Genomic DNA, 23265 nt, shown 5'->3' with positions numbered 1-23265 from the left:
GCCCCCACACCTCCACAGCCCTCAGACTCAGCACTGGGTCCCCCCAGGGCTGCATGCTAAGCCCCATCCTCTACAACCTCTACACCTACGACTTCACCCCCGTCCACCCCAGCAACTCCATCGTAAAGTTTGCAGACGACACCACCGTGGTGGGCTGCATCTCGGGGGGGGACGAGGCGGCGTACAGGGATGAGGTAGAGCAACTGAGCAAGCTGTGCAAGGTTAACAACCTGCTGCTGAACAAGTCAAAGACCCAGGAAATCATTGTGGACTTCAGGAGGAAAAAGTCCTGGAAGAACAACACAACAGCCACCATCAAGAAGGCACAACAGCGGCTCTACATCCTGAGAGTCCTCAGGAAGGAACACAACAAGCAGGAGATACTGGTGACCTTCTACCGCGGCGCAGTGGAGAGCATCCTCACCTACGGCATCTGCAACTGGTTCTCCAGCTGCACAACCGCGGAGAGAAATGCGCTACAGAGAGTCGTGAGAACAGCCCAGAAGATCACCGGCGCCCCCCTCCCCTCTCTGGAAGAGCTGTACAACACACGCTGTCTCAGGAAGGCCTCCAAGATCTCCAGAGACCCAACCCACCCTGGGTACGAACACTTTACCCGGCTGCCCTCGAAAAGGCGGTACAGGACCATGGCCGCAAGGACAAACAGACTGAAGCACAGCTTCTACCCCAGGGCCATCCAGGCCCTGAACACAGCAAAGACCTAGGTTCTGGGCCCTGGACAGTCTGGACGGATTGATGGCAGCTGCTGGACTGAAAAAAAATCAGGTGTAGTGCTGAGGCACAAATATGTACATTTCAAGCCTGCAAACTGCGACACTTCAAATGAATGTGCAATAACACTATGTGCAATATGACAACCCTAGTCGTCTATCTGTACAGTATAGTATAGTGGATAGTGTACATAGCCTTTATTTATTTATGTAAACTAGCTCCTTCCCTTCTTGTGTTTTTTTTTCTTTTTTTTTTCTTTCCTAGCACCGGGGGAGCCACCCCTCCTAAATTTCGTTGTTTGGTACCTGTACTATAGCAATGACAATAAAGACCATTCATTCATTCATTCATAAATACATAATTCCTATGTGTTCATTCATAGTTTTGATGCCTTCAGTGAGAATCTACAATGTACCAAATAGTCATGAAAATAAAGTAAACGCATTGAATTGATTGATTGAAAACGTTATTAGAAGATTTGCAGAAGTAGGTACATGAAAGTACATATTACATACAAGGTCAACTAACAGGATAAAAACCCAAGAAAGCCACTGGCTTATTTCAATTGAATGAGTGAATGAGAAGGTGTGTCCAAACTTTTGGCCTGTACTGTATACAAAAAGAAATGTCAGCTTTGAAAAAGCTTTTAAAGACAGGAGTTCCCTGGCTGGTGTTTGAAATAAATAACATGCCGTGAGTAGATGTGTAATTTAAAATAGACCCAAATGTTTTGTATAACTGCCATACTAAGCTATTCAAGAATTAAATAATAATACAAAGTTTAAACTGTAAACATGATACAAATAATAATAATAATAATAATAATAATAAAATGACAATCCAACATGCGTGTTACTGGATACAGGATGTAGATATATGTAATACCGGATGTTGTTCTATCCGTTGTGGAGCCCCGCCCCGCCGTGGAACAACACCCGGAGAGATTTAAAGGGTGCGTTCGTAAAACACGCTCTGGACATCTGATCAGCACTCACGGAATGCCTCTTGTCCAATCAAATTACTCGGTGCCTTTGTGACGTCGGACGCAGTGTGCGCTCCGGCGTTCTCAGGGCGAACATACGAGCGCAGCCAAAGAGAAGGAAAGAGAAGGGACTGGCGACATTTAAACCAGCCGGTGAGATCAAACACAGATAGATACATCTCTCATACTCATTAAACTCATACTCTGATTAAACCAGCCGCGCGTTTCTCCTCCAGGATAACAACTGTTCTTCTTCTCAGCTGGGACCTCACGGTGACATAAGGTGATATATACATATACATATACATAATACTCTGTACTCTAACATATATACATACATATCTATCTATACACGGTGACATTGTATGTAGCTACCAGTGTGTGAGTTTTAACTTCACGCATTTTGTAACTTTCAGGCTCTGACATCCAGCCGGTGTGATTAAACCAGACGCGTGTTTCTCCTTGAGGATCAACTGTTCTTCTGTGCTGGAACCACACATAACATATATACATATATATATATATCTATAACCCTAACCCTATATATATATATATATATATATTTATATACATAAGGTGAAGATATGAGACTGAGGAACAGGAGCATTGCTGAGCTGACCCCGGGTCAGACCCCGGGTCAGACCCCCCGCAGACCCAGCTCCCAGGCCCGGACACACACACCCGTTCAGCAGGTGAGTCTCAGAGAAGCTTTCAGTAGAATATAAAACACCACCTGTGAACCTCTGAATACTTATGTAAACACTTCGTTTATCGAGAAAACTCTACAAACTCTACCAGCCCGCTCCGCCCCGGCGGCCCGCTCAGCTGACTCAACTGACAAACACAATAATCGATTATAAACCGCGCATGCGCAAAGACCGCCAATGAAAACCCTGTCCCTTTTATGCCCCCAAAAATAACTTCAGTTTATTTAAAGGAACTTCCTCTTTTTCTCAGGAGGATTTGTTTTTTGATTTCATTTGATTTACTAACTAGTCCCATCTAGCCGGAACCTTTACCACAATAGGGTTACATAACCCTAACATAACCCTAACCCTTTACCACATCTTTACCACGTCGCTTCACAGTTGTTATTTGAACACCGTGTTCCCAGACAGTTTCTGCCACATGACTTGTTGGGATATAACTGTGTCTGTGTTCATCAGATCTTAATGCCTTTAAAAACTAACACGCTTCAACAGCTACAGCTATGTGCCAGGGTTGCCAACTTTGGGAGAAAATGTTCTTCGTCGGAGGAGTTAATTCTGTTAGTCTGGTGTGTTTGTTTAATTCTGTTAGTCTGGTGTGTTTGTTTTGTCTCGCAGGGTTTTGGCGTGAGCAGGGTTGCCAGATGGGGGCGTGTTACTCTTGATCACTGGGCCGGAAAAAAGCATATGGGCGGTTGGGCTGCATACATACAGTAGATAGATAGATACATAGATAAACAGCATTTAGGTGGTATCAAAATGTCAGTGCCTGAAAGTTACAAAATGCGTGAAGTTAAAACACACAACCCTAGTAGCTACATACAATGTGCAGTTAAAAAAAAAAAAGTGCAGTTTAGGGTTAAGAGATGAGCACCTGCCCAGTAGTAACTAGCGGTTTTCTGACTATCGGTTTTGGGCTGTTTTTTTGGTGGATTTAGCGGTTTTTAGACCGTGGTTAGGCTGGAAATGGACAATCCCATCTGGCAACGGTGACCGTGAGGCTGAAGGTGAAGGCGCATGTGCAGATACGTCTGTTCCTCTAACCCAGTGTTTCCCAACCCTCTCCTCTGGGCGCCCCAGCCGCTCCACATATTTGATCTGTTCCACCACCAGCACACCTGATTCAACTAATCAAGTACAAACCATAATTGCATAATTAGTTGAATCAGGTGTGCTGGTGGTGGAACAGATCAAATATGTGGAGCGGCTGGGGCGCCCCGAGGAGAGGGTTGGGAAACACTGCTCTAACTCTACTGTGTACAAGGCTGTACCAACTGTGGTTTTGTTTTGACACCCTGTGTCTCTTTTTCACATCACGTAGACTGTACAGTTTCTCTACTTTTAAAAAACAACAACATACGACTGGTAAATGCCCCCTGGCCAGAACTTAGATGACTTTCTCCTGCTGTCACTGGTGGGCAGATGATTCGCTTACTTAGTCAAATGTATTTGATGTAAATCGCTTTGGATAACGGCGTCTGCTAAGTGCCAAGAATGTAAATGTAAAACTGTTGGTGGATTATTATAATCTACCCCTCCTGGATAGAGTTCTCCTCAAAGCACGTCCCTACAAGCACGAGCAGTACCATGTTTGGCCAGTAGAGGTCACACTACACGGGTAAACATGTCTGCCATCTAGCACCGCTCTGAGAGAACAGTGATGGAGTGACGCCTGTGAACGGAGCACGAGGTTTATTCACACACTTGTTATGAAGACATGGAGTCTCTGTTCTACATTGTCCCTGTGGCACACAGCCTTTCTGCTGCTGGGATGATGTCATCACCTTCTGTGAGCACCGTTAAACTAGTTAAGCTAGGCTATAAACCGGCTACACAACTCTGGGTTTCACATTGATGAAGGCCACGTGTCTGCATTAAATTATGCTGCATAACAGAATGCATCCAAAATATTATTCCCAAATTCCTCAGGCTGACACGCCTACATCTGGAACACCCCTGGAACACCCTGAAACACCCGGGAACACCCTGAAACAACCTGGAACACCCTGGAACACTCTGAAACACTCTGGAACACCCGTAACCCTGCAGCTGAAACACCCGTAACCATTTAGCAGACGCTTTCATCCAGAGAGAGTTACAATGGTAGATTAGAGGGACTGTCTCCCTGGAGGCATTTAGGGCTAAGTGCCTTGTGTTGATTTAGAACCTTATCATTCTAAACGGAGATAGAACCTTATCATTCTAAACTCCAGACATGTCAGATGATGATCATACCACCGTTTATTCATCTGATACATAGAGTATCCATTCCTGCAACAAGAGTTCACCACAGGTGCGGTGATTGACGCCCCACGTGGGCGCCCCACGTCTGCGTCCATCCACCGTCAAAAATCAAACTTTTTTGAAAGTCTACTTTGGACGCAGCCATCGGACGCAACGCTGACGTGACGCTACGCAGCAGGTGGAGCACCTTTCATTGATTACAATGCATTTGATCCCAATTTTGGACGCAACGCACATTAGACGCAACGCTCGATGGCCATGGTGGAGCTTGGCCGTTAGGCTGCACTCCTAGCTCTCCACGTAGCCTAACCCTGTTGTGGTGCTTAATGATGAAACTCTTAAACGATGTCTGTCATCTTTCACCGTAGTTTCCTGTCATCAGTGTTGTTTCATATTCGATATGAGTGGATTATGCCCCCTAGCTACAGACCATCAGTGGTATTTTGCATTTCTTATGTGCATGCATGCTTTTGTTTGGCGAACTATATTGCAAGTGTCGGTAAAGATGCAACAAGCACACTGTGTAGTTGGTAATAACCAGGCCCCCTTCGGGCAAGGCTGGAGTCAGCTGAGGGCAAGGCTGGAGTCAGCTGAGGGCAAGGCTGGAGTCAGCTGAGGGCAAGGCTGGAGTCAGCTGAGGGCAAGGCTGGAGTCAGCTGAGGGCAAGGCTGGAGTCAGCTGAGGGCAAGGCTGGAGTCAGCCGAGGGCAAGGCTGGAGTCAGCTGAGGGCAAGGCTGGAGTCAGCTGAGGGCAAGGCTGGAGTCAGCCGAGGGCAAGGCTGGAGTCAGCCGAGGGCAAGGCTGGAGTCAGCTGAGGGCAAGGCTGGAGTCAGCCGAGGGCAAGGCTGGAGTCAGCTGAGGGCAAGGCTGGAGTCAGCTGAGGGCAAGGCTGGAGTCAGCTGAGGGCAAGGCTGGAGTCAGCTGAGGGCAAGGCTGGAGTCAGCTGAGGGCAAGGCTGGAGTCAGCTGTGGCAACTCCAAATCCTTCTGATGAGGTGCAAGGCTGGAGTCAGCTGTGGCAACTCCAAATCCTTCTGATGAGGTGCAAGGCTGGAGTCAGCTGAGGGCAAGGCTGGAGTCAGCCGAGGGCAAGGCTGGAGTCAGCTGAGGGCAAGGCTGGAGTCAGCCGAGGGCAAGGCTGGAGTCAGCCGAGGGCAAGGCTGGAGTCAGCCGAGGGGCGAGGCTGGAGTCAGCCGAGGGGCGAGGCTGGAGTCAGCCGAGGGGCGAGGCTGGAGTCAGCCGAGGGGCGAGGCTGGAGTCAGCCGAGGGGCGAGGCTGGAGTCAGCTGATGTTTTAAAGGTGATTGTTTTCTGAGTAGGGCAGTCCCACTCCATTGGACAGATGTGGTGACGACAGACAGGAAAGTAAGGAGAAGGAGGGGGAGAGAGAGGGCATGTCAGCAGGGTCGGATTCGAACCCATGCCGACATGGGCATATGTGTGCACTGTAGACCACGGTGCTGGACCACTGGACCACCCCAGGCCACGGTGCTAGACCACTGGACCACCCCAGGTCATGGTGCTAGACAACTGGACCACCCCAGGCCACGGTGCTAGACCACTAGACCACCCCAGGCCACGGTGCTAGACCACTGGATCACCCCAGGCCACGGTGCTAGACCACTGGACCACCCCAGGCCATGGTGCTAGACCACTAGACCACCCCAGGCCATGGTGCTAGACCACTAGACCACCCCAGGCCACGGTGCTAGACCACTAGACCACCCCAGGCCATGGTGCTAGACCACTAGACCACCCCAGGCCACGGTGCTAGACCACTGGACCTCCCCAGGCCATGGTGCTAGACCACTGGACCACCCCAGGCCATGGTGCTAGACCACTAGACCACCCCAGGCCATGGTGCTAGACCACTAGACCACCCCAGGCCACGGTGCTAGACCACTAGACCACTAGACCACCCCAGGCCATGGTGCTAGACCACTGGACCACCCCAGGCCATGGTGCTAGACCACTGGACCACCCCAGGCCATGGTGCTAGACCACTGGACCACCCCAGGCCATGGTGCTACACCACTGGACCACCCCAGGCCATGGTGCTAGACCACTGGACCACCCCAGGCCATGGTGCTAGACCACCCCAGACCACCACATGTTCAGCTCATTTTTAAAGAGATGAAATGGTTTGTGTTCATAGGATGAAGAGAGAACAGGACCACATTGCCAGTCACCAGACGGTGATGATGATGATGATGATGATAGTGATGTTCCCACGGCTACCAGGTGCCCTGTTCTACGAGGCCGGGGAAGGAAGAGGCCACCAGCGTTTGCAGACCGTGAAGGTAAAGATGTCTGACTGGAGTGTGTGTGCTGTGTGTGTGTAGGAGGTGTGTGCTGTGTGTGTATAGGAGGTGTGTGCTGTGTGTGTGTGTAGGGGGTGTGTGCTGTGTGTGTGTAGGAGGTGTGTGCTGTGTGTGTGTACAGGGCGTATGTGCTGTGTGTGTGTGTAGGAGGTGTGTGCTGTGTGTGTGTAGGAGGTGTGTGCTGTGTGTGTGTAGGGGGTGTGTGCTGTGTGTGTGTAGGAGGTGTGTGCTGTGTGTGTAGGGGGTGTGTGCTGTGTGTGTGTAGGAGGTGTGTGCTGTGTGTGTGTAGGAGGTGTGTGCTGTGTGTGTGTAGGAGGTGTGTGCTGTGTGTGTAGGAGGTGTGTGCTGTGTTGATATTGAGGTGTTCTTCTCTCCAGACTTCAAGACCCCCGTTAACGCCCGGCGCCCCCGGGTGCTGTCGGACCTGGACCCCTCCTCCCCCCGCAACGCCGCGTTGCGACACCTCTACTCCCCCGCCGTGCGCTTCCTCACCCCCACCAAGGAAAGTAAGAGCAGCACATCACAGAGATTTTCTTTGCTTTTAGATTTCTATTTTAAAACATCTATAAATAAATAGAAATGTATATCCATTTCATAGTTGTTCACCGTAACATTTGCAGGAAAGTTGAGTGAGCCAATATTTGCTTTGCCACGATCAGACGTCTGGTAGTCAACTGTTACTCTGCTCTGCCGCCTGGCATTTAACCATACAGACTATAGACCCACAAAGATTTCTTGTCATGAATTGTCACTCTGAGGACTGAGGACTGACCTCAGCGCAGACAGAGCTGTCGCCGTGCTGGGTCACCACAGTGTTGTTCAGTGTGAATGAGTCCTATTATTCATTTTAATGAAAAGCTGTTTTCTTCTATTGAGATTCGAGAACCCCCAGCAGTGACGTGGTGATGAGCAGCCCAGAGACCAGTGTGTTTGGCCTGCTGGCCGGAGAGGAAGACCATGACGAAGGCTTTGACCCGTGAGTAGTTCTGTTGTGATGTCTGTGTGGCCTTGTACTGGTCTAGTTCTGTTGTGTTGTCTGTGTGGTCTTGTACTGGTCTAGTTCTGTTGTGTTGTGTGTGTGGTCTTGTACTGGTCTAGTTCTGTTGTGTTCTCCTCCTTGTCTTGTTGTGCTGTAACAGGTCTTTAACCCTGAGTAGTTATGTTGTGTTGTCTGTGTGGTCTTGTTGTGCTGTAGTAGGTCTTTCTGGCTGTATTAAAAAAATAATTGTATCCTATTTACATTGACTGTTTTTTCACGAAATAAAATACGATTTTTAAGTCATTTAGCATTAACACCTGTATCCAAAGCGAATTAAAATGAATACATTTTTGTCTAAGTAAGTGAATCAACTACAGCAGTCATCATAAGTAAACCCATCAGATGCTGATAGGACCTCTGGTATTAATCCAGTATTATCAATGTACCATCTACCCTTCGGGTTGTTTCTTTATTAGTTAAATGCATTTAGAATCGAAAACATGTTTTTTAAAGAAGAGGATGTTGTTGTTTTTTAAACAAGGAGAGGGTGAAACTAAGTGTGAACAAGCCTGCTGCCCAGACCGGTTCTCCTACTCGCTGGTTTAGATTTTAAAGACATTACCCAGGGGGCTCAGGGGCGTCGCACACTGACACGCACAGCGCATAATCTCAAGGTCCCTGGTTCGATTCCAGCCATCAACATCCTGCATGCCCTCCCTCCTCTCTCTCACCCATCCTTCCTGTCATCCCTCATCTCTCTCTCTCACCCTTCCTGTCATCCCTCATCTCTCTCTCTCACCCATCCTTCCTGTCATCCCTCCTCTCTCTCACCCATCCTTCCTGTCATCCCTCCTCTCTCTCTCACCCATCCTTCCTGTCATCCCTCATCTCTCTCACCCATCCATCCTGTCATCCCTCCTCTCTCTCACTCATCCTTCCTGTCATCCCTCCTCTCTCTCACCCATCCTTCCTGTCATCCCTCATCTCTCTCTCTCACCCATCCATCCTGTCATCCCTCCTCTCTCTCACCCATCCATCCTGTCATCCCTCCTCTCTCTCACCCATCCTTCCTGTCATCCCTCCTCTCTCTCACCCATCCTTCCTGTCATCCCTCCTCTCTCTCACCCATCCTTCCTGTCATCCCTCCTCTCTCTCACCCATCCTTCCTGTCATCCCTCCTCTCTCTCACCCATCCTTCCTGTCATCCCTCCTCTCTCTCACCCATCCTTCCTGTCATCCCTCCTCTCTCTCACCCATCCTTCCTGTCCTCCCTCCTCTCTCTCTCTCTCACCCATCCTTCCTGTCATCCCTCCTCTCTCTCACCCATCATTCCTGTCATCCCTCCTCTCTCTCTCACCCATCCATCCTGTCATCCCTCCTCTCTCTCACCCATCCTTCCTGTCCTCCCTCCTCTCTCTCTCACCCATCCTTCCTGTCCTCCCTCCTCTCTCTCTCACCCATCCTTCCTGTCCTCCCTCCTCTCTCTCTCACCCATCCTTCCTGTCCTCCCTCCTCTCTCTCTCACCCATCCTTCCTGTCCTCCCTCCTCTCTCTCTCACCCATCCTTCCTGTCCTCCCTCCTCTCTCTCTCACCCATCCCTCCTGTCAATCTCTACTGTCTCTCTCTCACCCATCCTTCCTGTCATCCCTACTGTCTCTCTCTCACCCATCCTTCCTGTCATCCCTCCTCTCTCTCTCTCACCCATCCTTCCTGTCATCCCTCCTCTCTCTCTCTCACCCATCCTTCCTGTCATCCCTCCTCTCTCTCTCTCACCCATCCTTCCTGTCATCCCTCATCTCTCTCACCCATCCTTCCTGTCATCCCTCCTCTCTCTCTCACCCATCCTTCCTGTCGTCCCTCCTCTCTCTCTCCCATCCCTCCTGTCAATCTCTACTGTCTCTATCCTCCTCTCTCTCTCTCACCCATCCTTCCTGTCAGTCTCTACTGTCTCTATCCTCCTCTCTCTCTCTCACCCATCCTTCCTGTCAGTCTCTACTGTCTCTATCCTCCTCTCTCTCTCTCTCTCACCCATCCTTCCTGTCATCCCTCCTCTCTCTCTCTCACCCATCCTTCCTGTCATCCCTCCTCTCTCTCTCTCACCCATCCTTCCTGTCATCCCTCATCTCTCTCACCCATCCTTCCTGTCATCCCTCCTCTCTCTCTCACCCATCCCTCCTGTCATCCCTCCTCTCTCTCTCTCTCACCCATCCATCCTGTCAATCTCTACTGTCTCTATCCTCCTCTCTCTCTCTCACCCATCCTTCCTGTCAGTCTCTACTGTCTCTATCCTCCTCTCTCTCTCTCACCCATCCTTCCTGTCAGTCTCTACTGTCTCTATCCTCCTCTCTCTCTCTCTCACCCATCCTTCCTGTCATCCCTCCTCTCTCTCTCTCACCCATCCTTCCTGTCATCCCTCCTCTCTCTCTCTCACCCATCCTTCCTGTCATCCCTCATCTCTCTCACCCATCCTTCCTGTCATCCCTCCTCTCTCTCACCCATCCTTCCTGTCATCCCTCCTCTCTCTCTCACCCATCCTTCCTGTCATCCCTCCTCTCTCTCTCTCACCCATCCTTCCTGTCATCCCTCCTCTCTCTCTCTCACCCATCCTTCCTGTCGTCCCTCCTCTCTCTCTCACCCATCCCTCCTGTCATCCCTCCTCTCTCTCTCTCTCACCCATCCTTCCTGTCATCCCTCCTCTCTCTCTCACCCATCCTTCCTGTCATCCCTCCTCTCTCTCTCTCTCTCACCCATCCTTCCTGTCATCCCTCCTCTCTCTCTCTCACCCATCCTTCCTGTCATCCCTCCCCTCTCTCTCTCACCCATCCTTCCTGTCATCCCTCCTCTCTCTCACCCATCCTTCCTGTCATCCCTCCTCTCTCTCTCTCTCTCTCACCCATCCTTCCTGTCATCCCTCCTCTCTCTCTCTCTCTCTCACCCATCCTTCCTGTCATCCCTCCTCTCTCTCTCTCACCCATCCATCCTGTCATCCCTCCTCTCTCTCTCTCACCCATCCATCCTGTCATCCCTCCTCTCTCTCTCTCACCCATCCTTCCTGTCATCCCTCCTCTCTCTCTCACCCATCCCTCCTGTCATCCCTCCTCTCTCTCTCTCTCTCTCACCCATCCTTCCTGTCATCCCTCCTCTCTCTCTCTCACCCATCCTTCCTGTCAATCTCTACTGTCTCTATCCTCCTCTCTCTCTCTCACCCATCCTTCCTGTCAATCTCTACTGTCTCTATCCTCCTCTCTCTCTCTCACCCATCCTTCCTGTCATCCCTCCTCTCTCTCTCTCACCCATCCTTCCTGTCAATCTCTACTGTCTCTATCCTCCTCTCTCTCTCTCACCCATCCTTCCTGTCATCCCTCCTCTCTCTCTCTCACCCATCCATCCTGTCAATCTCTACTGTCTCTATCCTCCTCTCTCTCTCTCTCACCCATCCTTCCTGTCAATCTCTACTGTCTCTATCCTCCTCTCTCTCTCTCTCACCCATCCTTCCTGTCAATCTCTACTGTCTCTATCCTCCTCTCTCTCTCTCACCCATCCTTCCTGTCAATCTCTACTGTCTCTATCCTCCTCTCTCTCTCACCCATCCTTCCTGTCAATCTCTACTGTCTCTATCCTCCTCTCTCTCTCTCTCACCCATCCTTCCTGTCATCCCTCCTCTCTCTCTCTCACCCATCCCTCCTGTCATCCCTCCTCTCTCTCTCTCACCCATCCATCCTGTCATCCCTCCTCTCTCTCTCTCTCTCACCCATCCTTCCTGTCATCCCTCCTCTCTCTCTCTCACCCATCCTTCCTGTCATCCCTCCTCTCTCTCTCTCTCTCACCCATCCTTCCTGTCATCCCTCCTCTCTCTCTCACCCATCCCTCCTGTCATCCCTCCTCTCTCTCACCCATCCTTCCTGTCATCCCTCCTCTCTCTCACCCATCCTTCCTGTCGTCCCTCCTCTCTCTCTCACCCATCCATCCTGTCATCCCTCCTCTCTCTCTCTCTCTCACCCATCCCTCCTGTCATCCCTCCTCTCTCTCTCTCACCCATCCTTCCTGTCCTCCCTCCTCTCTCTCTCTCTCTCACCCATCCCTCCTGTCCTCCCTCCTCTCTCTCTCTCACCCATCCTTCCTGTCAATCTCTACTGTCTCTATCCTCCTCTCTCTCTCTCACCCATCCTTCCTGTCAGTCTCTACTGTCTCTATCCTCCTCTCTCTCTCTCACCCATCCTTCCTGTCAGTCTCTACTGTCTCTATCCTCCTCTCTCTCTCTCTCACCCATCCTTCCTGTCATCCCTCCTCTCTCTCTCTCACCCATCCTTCCTGTCATCCCTCCTCTCTCTCTCTCACCCATCCTTCCTGTCATCCCTCATCTCTCTCACCCATCCTTCCTGTCATCCCTCCTCTCTCTCTCACCCATCCCTCCTGTCATCCCTCCTCTCTCTCTCTCTCACCCATCCATCCTGTCAATCTCTACTGTCTCTATCCTCCTCTCTCTCTCTCACCCATCCTTCCTGTCAGTCTCTACTGTCTCTATCCTCCTCTCTCTCTCTCACCCATCCTTCCTGTCAGTCTCTACTGTCTCTATCCTCCTCTCTCTCTCTCTCACCCATCCTTCCTGTCATCCCTCCTCTCTCTCTCTCACCCATCCTTCCTGTCATCCCTCCTCTCTCTCTCTCACCCATCCTTCCTGTCATCCCTCATCTCTCTCACCCATCCTTCCTGTCATCCCTCCTCTCTCTCTCACCCATCCTTCCTGTCATCCCTCCTCTCTCTCTCTCACCCATCCTTCCTGTCGTCCCTCCTCTCTCTCTCACCCATCCCTCCTGTCATCCCTCCTCTCTCTCTCTCTCTCACCCATCCTTCCTGTCATCCCTCCTCTCTCTCTCACCCATCCTTCCTGTCATCCCTCCTCTCTCTCTCTCTCTCACCCATCCTTCCTGTCATCCCTCCTCTCTCTCTCTCACCCATCCTTCCTGTCATCCCTCCTCTCTCTCTCACCCATCCTTCCTGTCATCCCTCCTCTCTCTCACCCATCCTTCCTGTCATCCCTCCTCTCTCTCTCTCTCTCTCACCCATCCTTCCTGTCATCCCTCCTCTCTCTCTCTCTCTCTCACCCATCCTTCCTGTCATCCCTCCTCTCTCTCTCTCACCCATCCATCCTGTCATCCCTCCTCTCTCTCTCTCACCCATCCATCCTGTCATCCCTCCTCTCTCTCTCTCACCCATCCTTCCTGTCATCCCTCCTCTCTCTCTCACCCATCCCTCCTGTCATCCCTCCTCTCTCTCTCTCTCTCTCACCCATCCTTCCTGTCATCCCTCCTCTCTCTCTCTCACCCATCCTTCCTGTCAATCTCTACTGTCTCTATCCTCCTCTCTCTCTCTCACCCATCCTTCCTGTCATCCCTCCTCTCTCTCTCTCACCCATCCTTCCTGTCAATCTCTACTGTCTCTATCCTCCTCTCTCTCTCTCACCCATCCTTCCTGTCAATCTCTACTGTCTCTATCCTCCTCTCTCTCTCTCACCCATCCTTCCTGTCAATCTCTACTGTCTCTATCCTCCTCTCTCTCTCTACTGTCTCTATCCTCCTCTCTCTCTCTCACCCATCCTTCCTGTCATCCCTCCTCTCTCTCACCCATCCTTCCTGTCATCCCTCCTCTCTCTCACCCATCCTTCCTGTCAGTCTCTACTGTCTCTATCCTCCTCTCTCTCTCTCACCCATCCTTCCTGTCAATCTCTACTGTCTCCATCCTCCTCTCTCTCACCCATCCTTCCTGTCAATCTCTACTGTCTCTATCCTCCTCTCTCTCTCTCACCCATCCTTCCTGTCAGTCTCTACTGTCTCTATCCTCCTCTCTCTCTCTCACCCATCCTTCCTGTCATCCCTCCTCTCTCTCTCTCACCCATCCTTCCTGTCATCCCTCCTCTCTCTCTCTCACCCATCCTTCCTGTCGTCCCTCCTCTCTCTCTCTCTCTCTCACCCATCCTTCCTGTCCTCCCTCCTCTCTCTCACCCATCCTTCCTGTCATCCCTCCTCTCTCTCTCTACTGTCTCTATCCCCATGAAGCAGAAATGCCCTAAAAAAGAGAGTTCATAACTCTTTGCATTTTTGTTGTTTTCTCCAGCTTCACTTTCATCCAGAACATTCCATCCAAGTCTAAGCAGCCTAAAGCCTGCGCCCGGGACATCCCCCCCAAGACCCGCAGCTCACCGGAGGCCACCCTGGTGCTGGACCTGGTGAGTGTGTAGGTGTGTAGGTGTGTAGGGGTGTGTAGGTGTGTAGGTGGTCTGGTAGGTGTGTAGGAGTGTAGGTGTGTATGTGTTGTGTAGGTGTGTAGGTGTGTGTATGTGTTGTGTAGGTGGTATGGTAGGTGTGTAGGTGTGTAGGAGTTCTTTGTAGATAAATCCAAAACAAAATGGGTGTGCCTCTCCTTTAGGGTGTTTATATATATTCATGCATATTCATTCTCTTAGTTAAGAGGGTTTTACCTCATATTTTGCATGGTTAATAGTAATACATCAATAGTATAACCTTGATAGTAACTCTATGACTTCAAACATTGAAAGGAGTTCAAATATTCTACCAGCAAGTTAACAACTGTGTTGAATCCATTTGATATAGAAAACACCTGGAGGTAGAAATGTTTTGACACATCGTGAGCTTAGAATGATAAGGTTCTATCTCCGTTTAGAATGATAAGGTTCTATCTCTGTTTAGAATGATAAGGTTCTATCTCCGTTTAGAATGATAAGGTTCTATCTCCGTTTAGAATGATAAGGTTCTATCTCCGTTTAGAATGATAAGGTTCTATCTCCGTTTAGAATGATAAGGTTCTATCTCCGTTTAGAACATCGTTTCTCAACGGGGGCGTTCAGACAACATCGGGGGGCGCTGGAACAGATATTTTAAAAAGGGGGGAGTTGAGGTGTTCTTGGGGGGCGTTCGCGCATTAAGTATTTTTCTCATGAAAAACAGCTGTCAGCAGTGTTATTACGGGTACGTTCGTAAATGCACGAACGGTCATTTCGCTCGGACAAACCGTCTTTTCAGTCAGAGCACCCATCTCTGAGCGCTCCCAGAGCGCAGAGCTCAGAACTTGGCCGGGATCTGTGACGCAGACACACGTAGCGCAGCGCCCACATTTTTTTAAAGTGAGAGTGTCAACAAGAAGATGAAGCTAAAAACTCAGCTAGCAAAGGCAGAGCTTTTGATAGTTTCCAATGTGTCTGGGTAAGCTGCATTGTAGAAGAATCTTGACAGTTCATGTACAGTGCAGAAATTGCAATACTATGCTAGTCTACGATAGAAAGAACCCGGGTTCATCCCATCTGTAATGTCATATTTCAACCCTTGCCATCCTTTTCTTGCATAGCACCCGCAAATGAACACGGATAGGAGTGGAATAGGCTATATAACTGTAAATAGTTGATTGTCTTTGGATTTAGCCAGTTGGCGAAGATTTATGAGGAATAGGCTATTTAATTTGTGTTGCTCATCTAACAGCGATAAGGTGTTGTTTAATTTACGGTCTTGTTTAATTTCTATGAGTGTTTTCCTTGTAGGCTATGCTTGAGTGACATGTGTTTCAGTTTGTAGGCTCATTGTAATTGTTGGCTATAAGCGAGAGAGAATATTTCTTATGTTAGTTTTGATACTCAGTCCATGTCCCCGCCGGTGACGTAAGCCTGTCGTGCCAAATACTCCCTCCCCGCGTATACACACTACCCTCAGCGCTTATGCGTTTGCTTCGTTCGCTTCCTTTCAATACAGCTTATTTAATTTAGTTAAAATGAGTGCTAATACCATACCACCATACCAGAACATCACAGCAGGAACAACCTATCTCAAAAAAGCGATCGTATATTGTAATAAACCAGTCCGGAAAGTTCTCTGTCGCTTACCAATAATCTAACCTGGAGAAATCAGCTACGAATGTCCCCTCCCCTCGCAGGTTCATCACAGTATATTACATAAATGTATTACTGTTAAGTGTTGTTGTGGATGTTATCCCTAGTGCCATTCTGAGGTTAGCATTGCGATGTGTTCGTCTTAACGTTTACAAACTAAAATATACGATCGCTTTTTAGTGATATGTTGCTCCTCATGTGATGCCCTGGAAACGAACACATAAGCACTCCGAACAGCTGTCAGCGTCTTTTGTTGCTATAGGAAACCACTACTCTGCTTGCGATTGATCAGCTGTCAGCAGTGTTATTACAGGTACATTCGTAAACGGTCAGTTCGCTCGGGCAAACCGTCTTTTCAGTCAGAGCACCCATCTCTGAGCGGTCCCAGAGCGCAGTGCTCTGAACTTTGGAACTGTGTTAACAAAGTCTAATAAAAAATTAATAAATATTAGCATCATAAAACAGTCTGTTTGTATTCTCTGATGTTGTCTGAGTTTGTTTAACACTCATAAACAGCATTTTTATTCACATTCACATGGCTTTTCTGCTCTCTGGTAAACTAATGATAATGATATTCCAACTGCCCAGTTAAATCAAATCCATTATTTGGCATTCAGTGACATGCTTTTTAAATGATATAACACAGAATATTAGTCAACATTAATATTCAGGGAAGAAAAAAAGCCTAATTTTTTTGATGGGAGGCGGTAAGAGACCTGGATAATGGACAGGGGGGCGCTGGCCCAAAAAAGGTTGAGAACCACTGGTTTAGAATGATAAGGTTCTATCTCCGTTTAGAATGATACGGTTCTGTCTCCGTTTCGAATGATAAGGTTCTATCTCCGTTTAGAATGATAAGGTTCTATCTCTGTTTAGAATGATAAGGTTCTATCTCTGTTTAGAATGATAAGGTTCTATCTCCGTTTAGGGCAGTTCAGAGATATTGAGCGTCAAAGTTTTTACATTCCATTATGTTTTGTGAGATGGAACCTTTGTATTTTATTAATTACTAACAAAGAAATGTCAACCTTTTAAAAATAACACCACACAGGCATTAATAAACACCTAATGGATCAGATTATGTAAAAAAACAAAAACAATTTTGACCAAAAATGGAGAACCTTATAATTCTAACGTCACGACATGCCATATTCATGTGATCTCTGTGTGCGACAGGATGAAACGCTCATGTTCAGCTCTCTCAACGTGATCGAGGGTGCAGAGTACACCTTCCACACGTCCTTCCAGGATCATGAATACAAGGTGAGTACGTCAACGCTGCTTCTTTTCATGCTTTTGCTTTTAAATGTCCAATCCTGTCTTGGCCAGTGTGTGATGAGTGTTTATTTCATTTGAATTCATTTTGATTGCTTAAGTCTGGCGGTTATTGAAATGTTTGTACAGTCTGCTGTACTTGTGTTTACCAACAGGGCTACATGATCCTACGACCACATGTGAAGGAGTTCCTGCAGGCCATGGCCAAGGTCTTTGAGGTACAGCTCTTAGTTTACTTCTAAAGTGTTGATATACTGATATAGACTAGTGTCTCAATATGCTACTTCTGCTACTCTTACCCCATAGTAAACCTATTAATGAATACATACTACTGTATATATATAAGTAGATTTCTATATTGGTGTTAAACATTAACATGTTTAATCCTCTGGTAGCAGATGTATTTCCCTCAGCAGTGTGTTTATGTCTGCCCTGTCTATTCAGCCTTCTATTTGATTAGATTTGATGAAAAGCTTCCTGTTACTGCATTATGTCCAGGTGAAACATGTTACTGCATTATGTCCAGGTGAAACATGTTACTGCATTATGTCCAGGTGAAACATGTTACTGCATTATGTCCAGGTGAAACATGTTACTGCATTATGTCCAGGTGAAACATGTTACTGCATTATGTCCAGGTGAAACATGTTACTGCATTATGTCCAGGTGAAACATGTTACTGCATTATGTCCAGGTGAAACATGTTACTGCATTATGTCCAGGTGAAACATGTTACTGCATTATGTCCAGGTGAAACATGTTACTGCATTATGTCCAGGTGAAACATGTTACTGCATTATGTCCAGGTGAAACATGTTACTGCATTATGTCCAGGTGAATCATGTTACTGCATTATGTCCAGGTGAATCATGTTACTGCATTATGTCCAGGTGAATCATGTTACTGCATTATGTCCAGGTGAATCATGTTACTGCATTATGTCCAGGTGAATCATGTTACTGCATTATGTCCAGGTGAAACATGTTACTGCATTATGTCCAGGTGAAACATGACACGTGTTTACGGAGCAGTGCATTATGTCCAGGTGAAACATGACACGTGTTTACGGAGCAGTTCAGATCCCAAATGAAGCATGTCTGGGTTAGGGTTAGGTAATGAAGCATGTCTGGTAGTCTGGTGTGTTTGTCATGTCCCGGCCTCACAGTGGTCAGTTACCTGTGTCTCTGTTCTAGATGTTTGTTTATACGTCGGCTAAGAAGGAATATGCAGAGAAGATCCTGGACATCATGGACCAGAAGAGGAAGCTGTTTCGGTGAGATTGATTGAATGAATGAATGAATGAGTGAGTGAGTGAATGAGTGAGTGAATGAATGAGTGAATGAATGTGTTTAGGTGGAGTTTAACATGTGTAACTGATGATTCTCTCTTCTCTCACCCTCACCTAGGAACCGTCTGTACCAGGAGGACTGCAGCTGTGTCCTGGGTCACTATGTGAAGGACCTGGGCGTCCTGCAGAGAGACCTGGCCAAGACCGTGGTGCTGGACAACGCTCCCCACACCTACCCCTACCACGTTAGTAACTACCCCCTACCCCTACCACAGCGCTCCCCACACCTACCCCTACCACGTTAGTAACTACCCCCTACCCCTACCACAACGCTCCCCACACCTACCCCTGCCACGTTAGTAACTACCCCCTACCCCTACCACAGCGCTCCCCACACCTACCCCTACCACGTTAGTAACTACCCCCTACCCCTACCACAACGCTCCCCACACCTACCCCTACCACGTTAGTAACTACCCCCTACCCCTACCACCTGAGTAACACACCTACCCCTACCACGTTAGTAACTACCCCCTACCCCTACCACCTGAGTAACACACCTACCCCTACCACGTTAGTAACTACCCCCTACCCCTACCACAGCGCTCCCCACACCTACCCCTACCACGTTAGTAACTACCCCCTACCCCTACCACCTGAGTCTGGCTGGCTGCCCTGTTAGACGCTTCATTATAAATGTCTTTTGATTAATAAGATTCCTTCAACTTCCTTCTGTCCTGCAGCTGATGAACACGCTTCCCATAACGAGCTCTGACCCCTAACCCTTCTGTTCCATAACGACCTCTGACCCCTAACCCTTCTGTTCCATAACGACCTCTGACCCCTAACCCTTCTGTTCCATAACGACCTCTGACCCCTAACCCTTCTGTTCCATAACGACCTCTGACCCTTCTGTTACATAACGACCTCTGACCCTTCTGTTACATAACGACCTCTGACCCTTCTGTTACATAACGACCTCTGACCCTTCTGTTACATAACGACCTCTGACCCTTCTGTTACATAACGACCTCTGACCCTTCTGTTCCATAACGACCTCTGACCCTTCTGTTACATAACGACCTCTGACCCTTCTGTTCCATAACGACCTCTGACCCTTCTGTTACATAACGACCTCTGACCCTTCTGTTACATTCTGACCTCTGACCTCTGACCCTTCTGTTCCATAACGACCTCTGACCCTTCTGTTACATAACGACCTCTGACCCTTCTGTTCCATAACGACCTCTGACCCTTCTGTTACATAACGACCTCTGACCCTTCTGTTACATTCTGACCTCTGACCCTTCTGTTCCATAACGACCTCTGACCCTTCTGTTACATAACGACCTCTGACCCTTCTGTTCCATAACGACCTCTGACCCTTCTGTTCCATAACGACCTCTGACCCTTCTGTTCCATAACGACCTCTGACCTCTGACCCTTCTGTTCCATAACGACCTCTGACCCTTCTGTTCCATAACAACCTCTGACCTCTGACCCTTCTGTTCCATAACGACCTCTGACCTCTGACCCTTCTGTTACATAACGACCTCTGACCCTTCTGTTCCATAACGACCTCTGACCTCTGACCCTTCTGTTCCATAACGACCTCTGACCCTTCTGTTACATAACGACCTCTGACCCTTCTGTTACATAACGACCTCTGACCCTTCTGTTCCATAATGACCTCTGACCCTTCTGTTACATAACGACCTCTGACCCTTCTGTTACATAACGACCTCTGACCCTTCTGTTACATAACGAGCTCTGACCCTAAAGGCCAATGCACACAGCGTGCGATTTCTGTTGCGCGTCAACATTCCATAATTTCCATTGTTGTCATGAATGGAATCGAATTTTCGCCGTGCGATTAAAATCGGGGCCGTGTGCATTGCGATGCGATTTTCTCATAGACTTCCATTCAAACTTCAAAATGGAATGTTGACGCGCAACAGAAATCGCACGCTGTGTGCATTGGCCTTAACCCTTCTGTTCTGAGCTCTGACCCTGACCCTTCTGTTCTGCAGCTGATGAACACCATCCCCATAACGAGCTGGTCTGGGGATGAGGAGGACAGGGAGCTGCTGAAGCTCATCCCCTACCTGGAGAAACTGTCCAGAGCCGTGAGTGTCTGATAGGGCTTTCACACCGGCAAAGAACCGTGCCGGTTCGCGTTCGCGTTCGCAAACCTCTGAACCTTGGTGCTGTCTGGCGAATGGGCCCGCGTTCATACCAGTGTAACCTGAACCATCCACGGCATCAACGCTGGGTGATGAAGGGGCGGGATAAACAAACATTTCACTGGAAAAGAGGATAATATCTTCCACTACTACAGTATCTGAAATAAACAAAATTTTCTGTGAAACAAAACAAAAGACACTTTCTATATGCGTTCTTTTACTAATCAGCTGCTCCATTACTGGCATTACGAAATTCGCGTTCGCGCATGTCCGCGCGCGTGTGCGTGTGTGTGTTTGCTGAGCATGTGAGGAAGAGAATAATGACACTTTTGATATTGTTTTGGATCACTAATGATTAGATTTAGATTAGATTACATGTTGTCTACTTCCTCCTTGCTGGTCTCTGCAGCCTAGAATATGACACACCCTCTGACGACGTCACGGTTCGCGTTTTTGGTTCACTTGAGAACCACTATTTTTTGGTGCCCGCTGCGAACCAACTTTTCAGGTTCCGAACCAATTGAGCTTCGGTCTGAACGCGCCGGCCGGTTCCAGACTTGGTTTGCGAACGCGAACCGGCACGGTTCTTTGCCGGTGTGAAAGCCCTATGAGTGGGAGGGGAGGGAGGGAGGGGAGGGGAGGGGAGGGGAGGGAGGGAGGGAGGGAGGGAGGGAGGGAGTGTCTGAGTGGGAGGGAGGGAGGGAGGGGTGGAGGGGAGGGAGGGGAGGGAGGGGAGTGGTGGGGTGGGGTGGAGGGGAGGGGAGGGGTGGGAGGGGAGGGGTGGAGGGAGGGAGGGGAGGGAGGGGAGGGAAGGGAGGGGGAGGGAGTGTCTGAGTGGGAGGGGAGGGGAGGGGTGGAGGGAGGGAGGGGTGGAGGGGTGGGGTGGAGGGGAGGGGTGGAGGGAGGGAGGGAGGGGAGGGGTGGAGGGAGGGAGGGGAGGGGAGGGGTGGAGGGAGGGAGGGGAGGGGTGGAGGGAGGGAGGGAGGGGAGGGGTGGAGGGAGGGAGGGGTGGACGCTGGGATCAGAAACACTTGATTTGATTATATTGACGATTCTAGGATGAGTCAACAGAATGCATGATATTAAAGTCATTACTACCTTTTCTGTTCTGTGAGTGTGGATGTGTGTATGTGTGGGTAATACCTTTATGGATGCTCTGAATACCATGAGGACCAATTTCATATTAAAGAAATACATGTAATATGTGTTTAATGTGTTTAATGTCTGGTTTAATACATGTGTTTAATGTGTTTAATGTGTTTACTGTCTGGTTGTTTCTTTGTAGGATGATTTTCGGGAAGTTCTGAAGAGGAGGACGGATCACTTCCACAGGCTGCTGTCTGAGCACTGAGACACTTAATAACCTGTTAATAACCTGTTAATAACCTGTTAATAACCTGTTAATAACCTGTTAATAACCTGTTAATAACCTGTTAATAACCTGTTCATCTGCACCTTAATGTTGGACCTCTATTCTGGAGGAACTATTTCCCATGAACTAATCCAAATTCTATAGCAAAGTTGAGCTGGTGTTTGTGGTGTTTTATAAGGCTGCTGCTGTTGGGTTTATCTCCGTAAGGCTACAGGAGGTCTGCTGGTCCGGCAGGACGTTTCAAACATGGATGAGTTGGCAGATTATTACCAGAACCATCTTGTTATGCCTCACTCTGCAGAATAATAATTCCTAATGATATTGAAACAGTAATTAATTATAGGACTTGAAAAATATGTTTGTTTGTATAAATACAATTATTATAATTTATTGACAGGAGATTCCTTTTTTAAAAGCTGCTATGTATATAGTCTGCAATTGTTTTAGAGACACCATTTCTTTTAACCCACAAAGTCAAAACAGGGTAACAGCGTTATCTGTAAATGAATGAAAAATAAAACGACTTCACTGCTAACCTTTGTCTGCCTGAATGTTCATATTTGTGTTTATTAATGATGACATTGATGGTTAAACCCTAACCCTTATAACGCAGCATCACCCGAACCCTTATAACACAGCATCATGGTTAAACCCTAACCCTTATAACGCAGCATCACCTTCCCTAACCCCCCGGTGGAGCCGCTCACCCTAACCCTTATAACGCAGCATCACCGTCTCAGCATATTTATTTTCATAGAAACATCTCACTGCAGCGATGGCAAACAAACTCTACCCTAACCCTGCAGTCAAACTCTACCCTAACCCTGCAGTCAAACTCTACCCTAACCCCACAGTGAAACTCTACCCCACCTCAAATCAGTTTCCCGCACATATGGTTGGGGCACAAAGACGCTATTGTCGATGTTTCTATTCTTTTGCCTTTCTAAAGTTGAAGCTCCTCAGATCACCTTCGGTTCCTCTTGTAGCTTAATAAACAACACTCTCCTGGACGGGAATAACAGTGAAACAGCGTCACCAGGTTGCTGCTTTAGTTCATATGGCATATTATTACCATGAGAAACGGTGCGATTAAGGAAAAATGCAATACAATTTGTAACTCCAGGTAATTCATAGGTTATTAGGCTACTGTTTTACCATTGAAACAGGCTTTCGAAATAAACTTTCACCACGTCAAAAGAAATGATGTTGGTGTGTTTGTGTTTTTGAATATGGAAATCTTTTAGGACCTATTCAAAGTTATTAATGGTAAAGTGGTGTTTCTCTATA

At 48.3% G+C, this 23265-nt stretch overlaps 1 protein-coding gene across 1 annotated transcript; it reads left to right on the top strand.

Annotated features, from left to right (window-relative positions):
* Positions 1–1861: 1861 nt before the first annotated feature.
* On the top strand, positions 1862–22504 carry ctdspl3 (CTD (carboxy-terminal domain, RNA polymerase II, polypeptide A) small phosphatase like 3). The gene is made up of 12 exons (XM_080531401.1): positions 1862–1997; positions 2131–2406; positions 6818–6962; positions 7361–7489; positions 7860–7959; positions 14078–14189; positions 17037–17123; positions 17291–17353; positions 18329–18408; positions 18542–18668; positions 20454–20549; positions 21892–22504. Exons 2-12 carry the CDS (start codon positions 2299–2301, stop codon positions 21955–21957), a joined length of 1113 nt encoding a protein of 370 aa, XP_080387527.1. The 5' UTR covers positions 1862–1997; positions 2131–2298; the 3' UTR covers positions 21958–22504.
* Positions 22505–23265: the final 761 nt, after the last annotated feature.

Source organism: Nansenia antarctica, assembly GCF_963989245.1.
Source record: "Nansenia antarctica genome assembly, chromosome: 1".
Taxonomy (NCBI): Eukaryota; Metazoa; Chordata; class Actinopteri; order Argentiniformes; family Microstomatidae; genus Nansenia; species Nansenia antarctica.
Note: the sequence above shows the minus strand (reverse complement) of the source record. Positions and strands in the feature narration are given on the sequence as shown.

Excerpts from the sequence above, each read along its gene's own strand:
- ctdspl3 (XM_080531401.1), top strand. The coding sequence starts at position 2,299 with ATGAGACTGAGGAACAGGAGCATTGCTGAGCTGACCCCGGGTCAGACC. Across the intron at positions 17,124-17,290 it reads TCCAGGATCATGAATACAAG|GGCTACATGATCCTACGACC; the intron begins GTGAGTACGTCA and ends GTTTACCAACAG. Across the intron at positions 20,550-21,891 it reads TGGAGAAACTGTCCAGAGCC|GATGATTTTCGGGAAGTTCT; the intron begins GTGAGTGTCTGA and ends GTTTCTTTGTAG.